Below are 16,206 nucleotides of genomic sequence, written 5' to 3'. Positions count from 1 at the left end.
CTGTTTGTTGCAGACTTGACATGATACTGACAAAATTGATATCTAGCTTAAACTTTTAATTAAAATTGAAAAAAATAATTGATCCAACTTGTAACTTAATAACTGATAATTTAATCCATTTTTGATTACTTTGATAGAAAAATATTTCTAATGAGGAAACGATATAAAATGTTTGCATATATCCAAGCCAACAGGATATTCCTATCCAACGTTGGAATACTTCGCTCATATTCAAGTTTATTTTTGTGTTTTCAGTGGATTCTTTTGTAATGGCATATAGGCAATTTTAAAGGTCATCATTTTGATGTTAGTCTGTTCAATTATGTCATTATGAACATGCCAGAAATATACAATATACTTTCTTCTAGGGAAAATAGTTTCCCTATCAAACTCGTAGGGAAGTTAGGTTGATTTTTAGCCTTTGAAATTATGTCCCGTAATCCTATGTAGCAGTAAATGAGCTGGAATATTTTCAAAGCAAATTATCCCAAGTATGTCAGTTGCTGTTGGAGTGTCTTTTGTTATGGATGAGATCTGAATTGGAAACTTGTAGGATAAGAAAATGTGAAGAATGCAAGGACACAATTTAAAAAAAAATATGGAAATTTCTATGACTTGATTCTGGTGTTTGGACAGAAACGTGCAACAATGAAATAGGAACAGTGAAATAAGTACTACCCTATATTCATCCATTTCCTGCCTGTCCCATCTTCCTCTTTCTCTCTCCTCCACCCCCCCCCCCCCAACAGAACCAATGACATTTGGTCTGTTTTACCAAATTTTTGATTTGTTTTGTGAACTGAGCTCAATCGTTGATCCTTGGCACATCCTTCTATCATAGGCTGCTATTTTATTGGTAACTTAGTATGATAAGGATGTAAGTTCACCACAGTAAACAGATTAGAGTTGAGGTTGCAGCTGATCTGACTAACTGGCAGAGCAATCCAAAGCTGTTTCCTTTTGGATCAGGAAGTAAGTGAGTGGGGTTTTTGAAGACCTATTCATTACAATGTGAAATAATATTGACAAGCACTGGAAATTTAGACACTCCCTTCTGCAGCAGTTTTTAGTGATCTAACCAATAACTTGATAGTAGCATTATATTTTGTATCAGTTCATATTTCTACTTGTGTTGTGGAGGCAGTTTGGTTTTGTGTTAATTATATTTCTCTTTTTATTCTGACAGTTGTGGACTTGATCTATTGGCGTGATATTAAGAAGACTGGACTAGTATTTGGTGCAAGCCTGTTCTTGTTGCTATCGATGACAATTTTCAGCATTGTCAGTGTAATTGCGTACCTTGGCCTGGCAGTGCTTTCAGTCACAATTAGTTTCAGGATATACAAAGGTATTCTGCAGGCAGTGCAGAAGTCTGATGATGGTCACCCTTTCAAGTAAGTTAATTAAGAACTGCAGATTTTGATTTGTGCAGTATTATTGAGAAACTAATGAATGCACTTTAATGTGCTAGTTATGTCCACTGTGATCTTTGTTCCATCTCGAGGATGGTGTGGTTTATCCTACTGTTAAAAGCTGACATTTCAATTTTGTTTCTTTTATCTTTTCATCAACTTTAAACTGACATTCACTGTGTAAATGGTTCAGTTAAATTCAGTGGCTACGCCAGAGATTTTTTCTTGCTGGGGCTGAATTATTCAGTGATGGTGCTGAGGGATGTACCCTATGGTAATATGTATTCTCAAGGCCAGATGCGTAGCGTTCAAAAGTCAGTTTCAAGCATTATGTGCCTACTATAAATGCCTGTCACAAGCAACAGCAATTGATAAATATAATATAGAAGTGAACTGTGACAGTGTCAACAGCATTGGAGACAACCTGGGCTGCACAGACCATAAACAAACAAACCCACAGCGCACAACGTACTAATCCCACAATCCGCTTCAAATGTGTGCTTTTCAACACAATGTCCACAGCTATTCGCATTACATAGACAGAAAATGGCAAAAGACACACCGTTATTAAAGTCAAATAAGGCAAACAACAGATGCAAGGCTTTACCAGGAGTTGGACATATCATACTCTGACATTGCAATACCTCAATTAATTCGGCTACTGAATTTAAAACAAAAATCAACAGAATCACCGCTTGGAAGTCTAAGCAAAATGAGTAGGCTTAATAGCAGTAAATGTAATATTTTAGGATTTGCAGGAAACATAAGGACTATGGGGTATCCACCACAAAATAATAATAATAATCAGCATTAGTCTTGGCCAAAATTTTTTTAAAAAATCAACTGCACTCAGCATTGATGTTTTCAGAGAAGCACAATCCGCCTGTTGTTGTGATTGGTGGTGAAAGCATCAGTGATTTTCTGGATGTCAAGTGCTTTGGTCCTCTGGCTTTTTATGGCCAACAGGGCCAAGCTGCTGTTCCGAGCATCACCGCTGCTAATCCTTAGGTAGTTTTTGAGGCGTTTGAGGCAAGAGAAACTCCGTTTGCATGAGGCAGATGTCACAGGTAGAGTCAGTGATCTGCAGATTAGTTTGTATAAATCTATAACTGCATCACGGTAGGGTCTCATTGGAGCTAGAAATTCAACTGTGTCATTCACTGTCTGTCCTTGCTAGAGACTCAACCATTGCTCTCATGTAGTCACGATTTTCTTGGACAATCTTTGCATGTCCTTTGTCAATCATATTTCCCAATCTTGAACCGTCTTGTTTTCTCAATCTGAACTTGGCCCGTGCCTCCACAGCAAACTTATGAGCTGCACTTACACGGTGGGTTTTGAAAGCTGTTGTTGCTTTCCGCCAGTTGCGGTAACCGGTGTCAATGGAGGTAGACTCAGAATGGAACCCATGTCCTCCACACAGGAAATGCCTGCATGCGAAGCGGAACGTAGTATCTTTCGTGATCAAATATTCCAGCCAGTCAAACCAGCCACGAATAAAACTCCTTTGCTGATTGCCAAACTGTTGTGTGCAGTGAAGGGTACTTTTTCAATGCTGGCCGACGGCGTCCTTCCTCAGTCTGCTGGCTAACATCGCTAACAGTATTCCCACTAGCACTAAGAGCAGCTTCATCCACATCCTCTTCTGCATCTCCATTTCCTGTTCCTCTACTTCGCCCTCACGCTCCTTCGATGAACTGCTGTCGTACTCATCCCCACTGACCTCTTTCTGCATGTCACTTCAATTAAGACAGGCTCAGGCTGAGATAGCACTGATTCCTCTGGATGAGGTCGCTTTCTCACTAAAAATCGATCCATTTTTCACGCCACCAAAATAATGCACATGCCAGGCCCACGCTACCTTGTAAAAGCACAATGTTTGTGTAAGGGGGGCATCCGTTAGTCTCATGAGACCACGGATCTGCGCCTGGATGTATACTATCAGTCTCTCACGTGAGTGAGAGTGAGTGACATCACCTCCTTAAGTGATCTTACATCAGCTTAACTGATCTGAGGACAGCAATGGCAAGACATTGACAATGAACAAATAAGTAGAAGTGTAGAGTGGATCTGACAGAGTTTATAACTTTATTGCTGCGTGGGTGCTATGGTAATTGGGGGCGCTGTTTCACTATATCAACTGGAGAAACAAGCTGTATTCAGAACTATACAGAGAAAGCAAAGCAGCTGAGATTTGTATGTGAAATTTCAGTTAATTTCTTGGTGGTGCTACGCTGGTGCTATTGCAATTTCTGCTGGGGCTATAGCACCAGCTAGCACCGCCCCGGTTAAATTCACACAGAAAAATGTTGTTTGAGCCAATTACTAGGCTGCTTTGAGAATATTATTGGTAAATTAAACTTTAAATCTATGCAAATGATTTTTAATGTACTAAAATTTGGAATAGAAATAAAATTGCTATCCTTTTCTGTGCAACCCCTACCCCTCCTCCCATATCAGGGCCTGCTTGGAGAAAGATGTTGCTGTTTCTGATGAACTGGTACACAAGTACAGTGATATTGGACTAGGTCACGTCAACTATGTGATTACAGAATTAAGACGGCTGTTTCTTGTTCAAGACTTGGTGGATTCTCTGAAGGCAAGTAGTTAAAATTTTGTATGCAATAATTTCCAATCTATTTTTAAATGGCCCAAGATTTCAAATTGCCCATAAATAGTTCAAAAGCAAATTACAGTATAAGTTGAAAGTCTAAAATTCCCAATTTTTTTTTTCTCCCCTTGGTTTCTTCCAGGGAAAGGAAACTGACACCCAGAAATGCATTGGTTGTGACCCTTTGGTTGTATGCATGCTTCTAAAGGATGCTTTTCATTTGCAATGCAAGAGTTGGCTCAAAATTAAAATCGTGGCTGACTGACATCTTATTTTTCTACTTGTCAATGTAGTTTGCGGTGTGAGAAAGTTTACCTCTTTTACTCTACAGTTATTTTTAAGGCCTTCAGGCTATGAAACGTGGAAGTTTTCTCAAGGAATATTTTGATCTTAGCAGAAAAAGATGATTAGGAATATGCTGTAAATTTAGTTGGCTCCATCTTGGGTACTAGCCTATAAAGCACCCAGGACATGTCCCTTTCTCACTGTTACCATCAGGTAGGAGATTCAGCGATTCAGGAGCAGCTGCTTCGCCATCCAGTTCCAAATGGACATTGAACCTGTGAACATTACCTACTTTTTTAATTATATATTATTTCTAATTTTGCACTATTTTAATCTATTCAATATATGTACTGTTATTATTTTTTCTTCTACATTGTGTTGAATTGCTGCTACTAAGTTGACAAATTTCGTGGCACATGCCAGGGATAATAAACTTGATTCTGATTCTATTAGCCATTTAATGTTTTGTATTAAGCCATGATTAGAATAGTGATTTACATCTGAAGCTGAGATATTTCTATCCTCCAAGAAAATTTCATGTCTTGAAAATTGGTCCTCTAGTCATTGACATGTTGCAAGAAGTCTTTCAGATTGCTTTGCTATCAATATGTGGTTTGTAATTTTGCAATGCTTAGTGGATTAATAAAAATGGAAAGCTGGATCTTGGTTCACTTGAACAGAAGGGAGATAAGTACTCAAAATTTTGCTTGTTTTTACTGAGGTTGTTGGCTAGGCTGGTATTTATTGCTTACCCCTTATCACCAGTTTTGTGCAGAAGATTCTCCCACACAGGAGGGTGTCACAGGCTCTGCAATAATGGAGTGGATACAGTTCCAATTTGTGATAGATTTGGAGTAAAATTTGAGGTTGGGTGTACTACTTCATCCTTGGAAATACGCAGGCAAAGAACCCTTGTTGATGGCATAGTTTGAAGATGTGCGCACACTGCAATAATCACAAACGGAGTGATTAGGCTGGTGAATTATGGTGCTTTCAGTACAATCTACTGGAAGGGATGGCAGGAGAAGGAGAAGTCTCCCTCAATGATATTGCTGTTGCTAAGTCCTTCTCCTAAGGACTTAGCAACAGCAATATCATTGAGGGAGACTGGCCTAAATTTCTTGAGATTATGTCTGGTACCTTGAACTTGATACCTGCAGTTCACATCTAATGTATACATGCAGACACTTCCAAGTAAGTTAGTTAGTTTATATTGTTGAATACACAAGGGTACAGTGATCCAGTGAGTTGGTGGCATGCGTGGATGCAGCAGACACTTTGGGTCCATTCAAAAGTGTATTTGTTTATCTTGTTTGTTTTTTTTACAATTGCAAGTTACTGCTGGATACTGAGAATATCAAGTACTACAGGACTATCCTATCAGTGAGTCACTCGATCATCATGAAGAGTCGAAGATGTCAATTCCACCTTGCCCTTCAGTGCCTATAAGAATTCACCCCCCACCCCACCTAAAGTTTTCACGTTTATTGTTTTACAACAATGAATTGGTGTATTTAATTAGGTATTTTTGACACTGACTCTATCATGTCAAAGTGAAAACAAATTTCTACAAATTGGTCTAAATTTATTGTAATTAGTAAACAAAATTTGATAGCATAATTATTCCCCCCCCCCCCCGAAGTCAGTATTTAGTAGATGCACCTTTAGCAGCAATTAGTCTTGAGTCTGTGTGGATAGGTCTCTATCAGCTTTGCACATCTAGACACTGCAGATTTTCCCCATTCTTGTTTACGAAACTGCTCAAGCTCTGTCAGATTGCATGGGGATTGTGAATGAACCGCCATTTTCAAGCCCAGCCACAAATTCTCATTTGGATTGAGGTCTAGACTCTGACTTGGCCACCCCAGGACATTAACTTTGTTGATTTTAAGCCATTCCTGTGTAGCTTTGGGTTTATGCTTGGGGCCATAGTTTTGCTGGAAAACAAATCTTCTCGTTGCAGTTCTCTTGCAGAATGCATCAGGTTTTCCTTTAGGATTTCCCTGTATTTTGCTGCATTCATTTTACCCTCTATCTTTACAAGCCTTTCAGAGCCTGCTGAAGTGAATCATCTCCACAGCATGATACAACAAGCACCATGCTTCATGGTAGGGATGGTGTGTTTATGATTTGTGGTGTTTGGCTTATGCCAAGCATAGTGTTGGTGAGAAAGCTCAATTTTGGTTTCATTAGACCATAGAACCTTCTTCCAGCTGACTTCAGTCTCTCATATGCTTTCTGACAAACTCTTGCCGAGATTTCATGTGAGTTTTTTTTTTTAAGTGGCTTTCTCTTTGCCTCTCTCCCTTAAAGCTGTGACTGGTGAAGCACCTGGGCAATGGCTATTGTATGTGCAGTCTCTTCCCATCTCAGCCACTGAAGCTTGTAACTCCTCCATAGTTGTCATAGGTCTTTTGATGGCCGCCTTTACTAGTCCCCTTCTTGCACAGTCACTCAGTTTTTGAGGATGGCCCGCTCTAGGAAGATATACAGCAGTGCCATATTCTTTCCATTTACTGATGATTGACTCTACTGTACTGCAAGGAATTTTCAGTGACTTGGAAATTTTTTTTGTATCCATCTCCTGATTTATGCTTTTCAATAACCTCTTCATGAAGTTGCTTCGAGTGTTCTTTTGTCTTGGTGTATTTTTTGCCAGGATACTGACTCACCAACAGTTGGACCTTCCAGATACAGGTGTATTTTTTACTATGATCAATTGAAACATCATGACTGCACGCGGTGATCTTCATTTAACTAATTATGTGACTTCTGAAACCAATTGGCTGCGCCAGTGATGATTTGGTATTTCATTAAAGGGGTGAATACTTATGCAATCAATTATTTTTTATATTTGTAATTAATTTAGATTACTTTGCAGAGATGTTTTCACTTTGACGCGAGTCTTCTATTGATTGGTGTCCAAAAAGCCAACTTAAATCCACTGATTCAATGTTGTAAAACATTGAAGCTTCCATGGAGGGGTGGGATGTGAGGGTGAATACTTATAGGCACTGTAAAATATTGTTTAGAATCCCTCTCATTCTCCTAAACTCAGTGTTTAAATGTAATTCATAGGGTAACCTGTTCCACTCCCAATATCCCAGGAATCAAATCAATTTTGATTGTACTCTGCATATTACTAATATCCTTTCTAGGTTATGAAGCTCAACATATTGGTAGTATTCTATGTGCTGGACACCAGGGTCCTATATAGTTTCAAATTTGCGTCCTTTACTTGCATCCTCTTGTAATGAAGGCCAGCCTATCATTTATCATACTAAATGTTTGCTGAACTTAAAAGTGAACTTCTAATAATTCAAACATGAGGAAATCTGCAGATGCTGGAATTTCAAGCAACACACATAAAAGTTGCTGGTGAACGCAGCAGGCCAGGCAGCATCTCTATGAAGAGGTACATTCGACTTTTCGGGTGGAGACCCTTTGTCAGGACTAACTGAAAGAAGAGCTAGTAAGAGATTTGAAGGTGGGAGGGGGAGATCCAAAACGATAGGAGAAGACAGGAGGGGGAGGGATGGAGCCAAGAGCTGGACAGTCGATTGGCAAAAGGGATATAAGAGGATCATGGGACAGGAGGCCTAAGGAGAAAGAAAAGTGGGGGGGGGAACCCAGAGGATGGGCAAGGGGTATAGTGAGGGGGACAGAGGGAGAAAAAGGAGTGAGAGAAAAAGAATGTGTGTATATTAATAAATAACGGATGGGGTACGAGGAGGAGGTGGGGCACTAGCGGAAGTTTGAGAAGTCAATGTTCATGCCATCAGGTTGGAGACTACCCAGATGGAATATAAGGTGTTGTTCCTCCAACCTGAGTGTGGCTTCATCTTTACAGTAGGGGAGGCCGTAGATAGACATATCAGAATGGGAATGGGACGTGGAATTAAAATGTGTGGCCACTGGGAGATCCTGCTTTCTCTGGCGGACGATCTCCCAGTCTGCGTCGGGTCTCGCCAATATATAGAAGGCCACATCAGGAGCACCGGACGCAGTATATCACCCCAGCCGACTCACAGGTGAAGTGTTGCCTCACCTGGAAGGACTGTCTGGGGCCCTGAACGGTGGTAAGGGAGGAAGTGTAAGGGCATGTGTAGCACTTGTTCTGCTTACAAGGATAAGTGGCACATTCTTTTTCTCTCTCCTTTTTCTCCCTCTGTCCCCCTCACTATATCCCTTGCCCATCCTCTGGTTTCCCCCCCCCCTTCTCCCTAGGCCTCCTGTCCCATGATCCTCTCATATCCCTTTTGCCAATCAACTGTCCAGCTCTTGGCTCCATCCCTCCTCCTCCTGTCTTCTCCTATCATTTTAGATCTCCCCCTCCGCCTCCCAATTTCAAATCTCTTACTAGCTCTTCTTTCAGTTAGTCCTGACGAAGGGTTTGGGCCCAAAACGTCGACTGTACCTCTTCCTAGAGATGCTGCCTGGCCTGCTGCATTCACCAGCAACTTTTATGTGTGTTGCTTCTAATAATTCATGTACAAGGACAGTTGGGAATCTCTTGAACTCTTAAACCTTTTGGTCTTTAACTGTCTTAAAAGTACTCCACTTTTCTACTTCCGTTGCCAATTTGGATGACCTGGTTATTCTGCATTATGTCCTTTTCTGTGTCCTTGCTGATTTATTCAATATCTTTGAGGCCATGAAGCCTGTCTGCAACTTTCTCACAACCCATTGCCCCCTCAACTTTGTCAACTATTTCAAAGCATTACAGTTGGTCCTCTCTTTCAAATCATTGATGTAGATTGAACAGCTGGAGTCCATCCCTGCTCCACCTCTCAAGTTACAATATCGCAAGCTGTAGATGAGGCATTCATTTCTATTATTTGCAGTCTGTTGATCAGATCTCAGTCCATGTCAGGTTTCTACCATCCCACATATTTAAATTTTGTGTAATAACTTGTGTGACATTTACTCAAACATTGGACTCCTGAACCAGTGTGGGTAGCTTCACTCACCTCAACACTGAACTATTCCACAACCTATGGAAGAACTTTCAAGGACTCAGCAACTCATGTTCTCAATATTATTTATTATTGTTTTTTCTTGTAATTGCATATTGTTTCCTTGTGCTTATTGGTTGCTGTTCTTGTGTGTAATTTTTCATTGGTTCTATTGTATCTTTGTTTCGATTGTGAATGCCTGTAAGAAAATGTATCTCAGGGTAGTATATGGTAACATACGTACTTTAAAAATGAATTTACTTTCAGGCCTTCTGAAAGGCCAGGTACCCAGCATTTGCTGGAATGTGCTGTTCCTGCATTTTGTTTTGATAGTACTTTCCCTCCTATTGTTTTGTAGTTGACTGTTTATAAGTTCTGCCTTTCTTGCATTGTTCCCACAAACTGTAAAGTAGCAAATCTAGAGTTGAGGAAATGTTGGGAGATGATAACTTCTATATTTATTATCTCCAGAGCGATCTCTTTCAAAACCTTGGAACACAGTACTTCAGGTCCTAGGGATATAGTTTCTGCAGTACATGTTAATGCTCATTTCTTTCCTTATTTGGCAATGTTTCCCGAGGGAATGAATGCAATTGCATATTCTATAGATTTCTTTATTTCTTGCTAAATTATTCATGTTCCACTTAGAGTATCTCTACCTTCTCGTGAATTCTGAAGTTTTCTTACTGTGAATTGACATAAATTATAATTGGTTTCCTTTTGATCTAATATATTGTTGGACCATTTTTCCCACTGGCTGGTTTTGGGCAAAAAAAAAGTGACCATAGAAAATAATTGAACTTGTTACCATAGAAAATTTTGTAGCCTGGGCAGGGCCATGCCACTAAACAAAGATGGGGAGCCTTCCATTGCATCCATATCATTGCTTAGCAATGTCTTGCACTTTGTACTGGCCAGGGTGCAGTCCTGGGGTTCACATCTCAATGCTGATCAACAGACCTGGCACACTCACAGGGATTCTCAATACTGCAAGAACATCAGGTTGGTGTTTATGTCAGTTTCCTTTCACAGCAGTATGCAGCCCTTGATAGCTTTTTAATATGTACTTGGGGTAATGTACTAGTTGGATGTTCAGGCTAGAAAATTAATGTTGGTACTGTCTATGGGGCAGCGTGAAGAAAGACACCAGTGTGTTTATTTGAGTAAGCTATGTATTTTAAATGTTAATTTTTTTCGTTGCTCTCACCTTGTTTAGTTTTTCCAATGTATTGCAGAAAGCTCACAGCCTTTGTAGTTCACTTTGTTTAAATTTTGTATCCCAGTTCTGGGATAAAATAAGCCGCTAACTTCCAAAACTGATTGTGGCATTACTTTTCCCTAAAGAATTCTTTTAAGTCAAGTCAAGTCACTTCTTATTGTCATTTTGTCCATAACTGCTGGTACAGTACACAATAAGAACAAGATGTCTTTCAGGACCATGGTGCTACATGAACAATACAAAAACTATGCTGAACTACATAAACCAACACAAAACTACACTAGACTACAGACCTACCCAGGACTGCATAAAGTGCACAAAACAGTGCAGGTATTACAATAAATAATAAACAAGATAATAGGCACAGTAGAGGCCAGTAGTTTGGTGTCAGTCCAGTCTCTGGGTATTGGGGAGTCTGATGGCTTGGGGGAAGAAACTGTTACATAGTCTGGTTTTGAGAGCCCAAATACTTCGGTACCTTTTGCCAGATGGCAGGAGGGAGAAGAGTTTGTATGAGGGGTGCGTGGGGCCCTTCATAATGCTGTTTGCTTTACGGATGCAGCATGTGGTATAAATGTCTGTAGTGGCGGGAAGGGAGACCCCGATGATCTTCTCAGCTGACCTTACTATCCGCTGCAGGGTCTTGCGATCTGAGATGGTGCAATTTCCGAACCAGGCAGTGATGCAGATGCTGAGGATGCTCTCAATACAACCTCTGTAGAATGTGGTGAGGATGGGGGGTGGGGGTGGGAGATGGACTTTTTTCTCAGCCTTCGCAGAAAGTAGAGACGCTGCTGGGCTTTCTTTGCTATGGAGCTGGTGTTGAGGGACCAGGTGAAATTCTCTGCCAGGTGAATACCAAGAAATTTGGTGCTCTTAATGATCTATACGGAGGAGTCGTCGATGTTCAGTGGAGAGTGGTCGTTCTGTGTCCTCCTGAATGAGCGACTTACTGATTATCAGTATTCAGTGCTAGACCTAAAATGGCATATTCCTCCCTTATTTTCCAGATTGGTATGTTGAGATTTATCAGAAGCAGTCCATGAATTCATCCTCCACACTGATCTTCATTTGAAGATTTTACACTTTTTTCTGTTCTTGCTGTAACGGAAGATATATTCATGTTGAATGCTCTTTCCCATTCTGACAATTTCATGTCATTATAACTTCGCTACTCTGCACTGTCACCTTGTCCTTTAACTTTTAAATTTTGTCTCGATAGAACATGACCTAGTGTGCAGCCCTTGATTTATTAGGACGTTATTGCTTGATTAATGTGAATGAAGTCCATTGCAATGGTGCAGTTCCCACTTATTCCCCTGCAGGCGCCAGTATCCTATGAATTAAAATTCTCAGTTCTTGCACCGATCCATGGAAATAGATTTCAGCCCTCGAGTTTTCTTTGATTATTTGTATTGCATATTAAAGTCAAAGTCAAATGGAGAAACTGATTGGGATCATTGGCACATAAGCAAGAAAACTATACTTTTGTTTATAATCCTACTAAGTATGTTGCCCTTTAGAGCAATTTTCCTTGGGTTAGGAATCTGTAGCTTCCCTGGTTCATTTGAATTACTGTCTCCAATTTTAAATCTTAACAATATTTTGATCCAGAAATTCTGAATTTTGTTTAAAAACTTAAAACATAGTCAATTAGACCAATTTGGAGAAAGGGAACGTAGGGGTGGGAATGGTATTTTAAACTAGTTGAAAATACCACTGATTGCATGATGTGAGAGATTAAGTTCTAGATGTTGAATTGTGCAAAATCCTGTCATACTGATGTTACATAAACCATTTTTGTAGGATGCAGCTAGGATTTTGAAATCACTGACATTTTTAAATACATCCAAGATTGCCATTTATGGCATCAATGGATCTCCAACAAAATCTTAACTTGGTATACCTCCGGAGTAAATGGGAGTTTAAATTGTTTTTTTTTTTTAGAAATTCATTTTCTCCAGTTTCCTCACAGAATATACAAAAACTTTAAAAAATGTGAACTTATTTTATGAAGTGAATATCAAATTAAGTGAAGTTTTGCAGAATCAAAATTTAATTAGAATCATTCTTGTTTAGTTGATAGAGCTGTCATGGTATGCAATCAATTAATTGCTGGTGAAAGTCTACTTTTTTGAATTGAAATTGAATAGGTCTATAGTGAATTTTAGAATAAGGTGATCTCATTGATATAAAAATTTCTAATGGAGTTTGACAGTAAATTTGGGGATGATGCTTTCCTTGTGTAAAGCATCCAGAATTAGGATTACAGATTCAAAATAATCGACTGACCTTTCAAGAACCAAGTAGAGAAATTACTTTCCCAGAACTGTAGAATTCTCAACCCCAGTGGGTAGTAGAGGCCAACTTATTGAGCATGTTCAAACAGATTTGATAACATGAAAGCTTAAGAGAATTGAGGTATATGGGTTTAACGTCGGAAGATGGCGTGGAGCCAAATGATCATCCAGGATATGAATGAATGGTGGATGGGACTCGTAGGTTTGAATTGTTTTTCATTTCCTGCATTTACCCTTTTGAATTTGTGAATTAGACCAGTATTTTACTAATAGTAGGAATTGAGAGCTAAATATCTTCCTCCTGGCACACTGGCAGAAGTAGTGCAAGCTGCTTGATAATTGCAAATTGTGGATTTATTGATATGATTGATATTGGACACCAACATGATTTTGAATTTGGGGAGCTTACTTCATGCTAGCCATACAGTATGAAATTTGGTGTGACTAGGGTTCTGTTCCAGGATGCCTGCTTTTTGTGATACATTTTTAAAATAAGTGACTTGGATGAGGAGGATTAGTAGGTTTGCAGATGACGGTGGTTGATGTTGTGGATAGTGCAGAAGGTGGTTGTAGGTTACAACAGGATATTGAAAGGATGCACAGCTGGGCTGAGAAATGGCAGATGGAGTTCAATCTGGCAAATGCAAAGTGATTCGTTTTGGGATGTTGATCTTAAAGGCAGAGCACCAGAGTTTAAGGCAGGATTCTTAGCAGTAGAGGAACAGAGGGATCTTTGGGGTCCACATCCACAGATTCCTCGAAGTTACCATGCAACTTGATAGGGTGGGTAAGGTGTACAGTGTGTTGAACTTCAGTCGGGGGATTGAGTTTTTAAGAGCCACAGGGTAATGTTGCAGCCCTATAAATCTCTGATTAGACCGTATTTAGCGGATTGTTCAGTTCTGGTTGTATCAGTATGAGAAAGATGTGTAAGATTTATAAAGGGTGCAGAGATTTACCAGGGTGCTGCCTGGATTAGAGAGAGTGTCTTAAGAGGAAAGCTTGAACGAGCTTGGGTTTTTCTCTTTGGAGCAAAGGAAAAAAGTGACTTGTTAGCAGTGTTTAAGATGAGGCATAGTGAGTGGGCAGCCAGCGCCTGTTTCCCCAAGGCAGCAGTGGGTATTATGAGAGGATATAATTTTGAGCTAATAGGAGGAAATGATAGGGGATGTCAGAAAAACAGTTTTTGATTCATCGCAGACACAACACTCCCCATCATTTGAGGACTTCAAAAGGTGGTATTAAAGACTCTCACCATTCAAGCCATGTCCTCTTTCCATTGCTACCGTTGGGGAAGAGCTACAGGAGTCTGAAGATCCATGTTCAACACTTCTCCGCCATCATGTTTCTTACCTTACCAACACTACCCTACTATCCTTTGCATTATTTGTAGTGATTTTTGTGTATTTCCTTGTACTACTGCTGCAGAACAACAAATATCACAACAGTGATAATAAATCTCCTTTTTGAAAAGGGTGCAGTCTATCCTGTGTATGTAATGTCAATTCAGCATGCTCCACTCCTGCCCTGACCCAACAACCTTACAAATCTTTCCCTTCCAATATATGCTACAGTGTTACTCCTGGTGATGCATTCAAGACCTAAACAACAGTTTATTCCAGATGTTAAATTTAGTTCTTTTGTCTGTCAACTCCATTTCACTCCCCAATGGACCTTTCTGCCAGTAGTAGTAAGTTTTCTATCTAATCTTTCTGTACCCTTTATTTCAAACACATCTTTCAAACCATGCACCCTCCTCTGCTCCAAGGAGACTAATCACAGTGAACTTTTCCTCATCCATACAATCCCTTTAGTAAATTGCTTCTGCATCCCCTCCAAAGCAGTCAAAGATTTCCTAAAGTTTGGTTGAAGAAGTGGTAGTAGTAGTACAGGTGTCCCCCACTTTTCGAACGTTCGCTTTACGAGATCTCACTCTTACGAAAGACCTACCCTATTTTCAGTACCCTATTTTCGCTTTCAGAAGGTGTTTTCACTGTTACAAAAAAAAAATTCAGTGAGCAATTAAAAAAAAAATCAGTGCGCGATAAAAGGCAGCGCACCCCGAGCAGCTGCTCTCCCCCAGATTCGGAACGGCATTACTTTAACACGTGCCTGTGAGCAGCCGTTTGTAGGATGAGTTCTATGGTATCGGAAAAGCCTGAAAGAGCTCGTAAGGGTATTACACTTATGGTAAAACTAGACATAATTAAGCGTTTTGATCATGGTGAAGGAAGTAAGGACAGCGTGAGTTTGGCTTGTGGAAGCTGACGAACATGATGTTGAAGAGGTTTTGGCATCCCATCACCAAGAACTGACAGATGAAGAGCTGATGCAATTGGAAAAAAAAAAGGATAACAACCGAAACCGAATGAGTAATGATAAAGTATGACTTTAATTTTGAAAGGGTACATCGGTTTAGGGGATATTTGCAGGATGGTTTGAGTCCTTACAAAGAACTGTATGATAGAAAAATGCGTGAGGCTCAGCAGTCAAGCAAGCCTTCCACATCAGCTACAGCAGACGATGAACCTCGACTTTCGACATCGAGGCAGGCAGAGATAGGAGAAGATGAGCTGCCTGCTCTAATGGAAACAGGCAACGAGATGACATCCCAGTGTCCCACCACCCCAACACCCAGGCCACGGACAGGTACTGTACTGATTCGCAGAGAATGCAGCAGTAGCTGGGAGGCACACAACACATCTTTAAGAAAAAAGCTGAAATAAACATGCTAGTTAATTAGGTGCCGCCCAACATGTAATTGTTGGCCCAGATCAGAGATGATGCAATCGGAAATCGGCACTGATCTGGGCCGGCAATTACGGGCGGCACTTGATTAATTAGCATGTTTGTTTCAGCTTTTTTCTTAAAGATGTGCTGTGTACCTCCCGGCTACCGCTGGACCCCTGCGTTCTTCATAATGTATCGCTCGGCAGCCTGGAGGGTGGGAGGCCACTGCACCAGCCAACCTGCGATGACTCAGTCTAACACACCACCATCAGTGTGCTTGGCGTTGTCTTCCCAATTCCAGTAATTGATACTACACTGTACATACATTATTTCTACTTTATATCGGCTGTGTATTTTTACATGTTATTTGGTATGATTTGGCAGCTTCATAGCTTAAAAGGTTACTGGAGAGCGCTTGTGCATGTTTTTGCCAAAGCGCTTGCGTGAGATTTTTTGCCAATGGCGCTGGCGTGCAATTTTCGCTACGGAGAATAGTGCAGTAGTGATTGTGGAAAAGTATTTCTACTTTATATAGGCTGTGTATTTGTCATATCATTCCTGCTTTTACTATATGTTACTGTTATTTTAGGTTTTATGTGGTGTTTGGCATGATTTGGTAGGTTATTTTTGGGTCTGCGAACGCTCACGAAGTTTTCCCATATAAATAATAATTGCTTCTTTGCTTTCGACATTT

General features: G+C 40.2%; 1 protein-coding gene across 8 annotated transcripts in view; it reads left to right on the top strand.

The window, feature by feature from the left end:
- Positions 1–16,206, top strand: part of LOC140201323 (reticulon-1-A-like) — a 77,224-nt gene that overhangs the window by 50,119 nt on the left and 10,899 nt on the right. For all 8 annotated transcript variants that reach the window (XM_072265213.1, XM_072265212.1, XM_072265211.1 and 5 more), the window contains 2 exons: positions 1,187–1,394; positions 3,873–4,011. In XM_072265213.1, coding sequence (XP_072121314.1) covers positions 1,187–1,394; positions 3,873–4,011 — 347 coding nt within the window. The remainder of the gene's footprint in view (positions 1–1,186; positions 1,395–3,872; positions 4,012–16,206) is intronic.

Source organism: Mobula birostris, chromosome 8, assembly GCF_030028105.1.
Source record: "Mobula birostris isolate sMobBir1 chromosome 8, sMobBir1.hap1, whole genome shotgun sequence".
NCBI lineage: Eukaryota > Metazoa > Chordata > Chondrichthyes > Myliobatiformes > Myliobatidae > Mobula > Mobula birostris.
The sequence above is the reverse complement of the archived record's forward strand: the minus strand, read 5'-3'. Positions and strand labels throughout refer to the sequence as shown.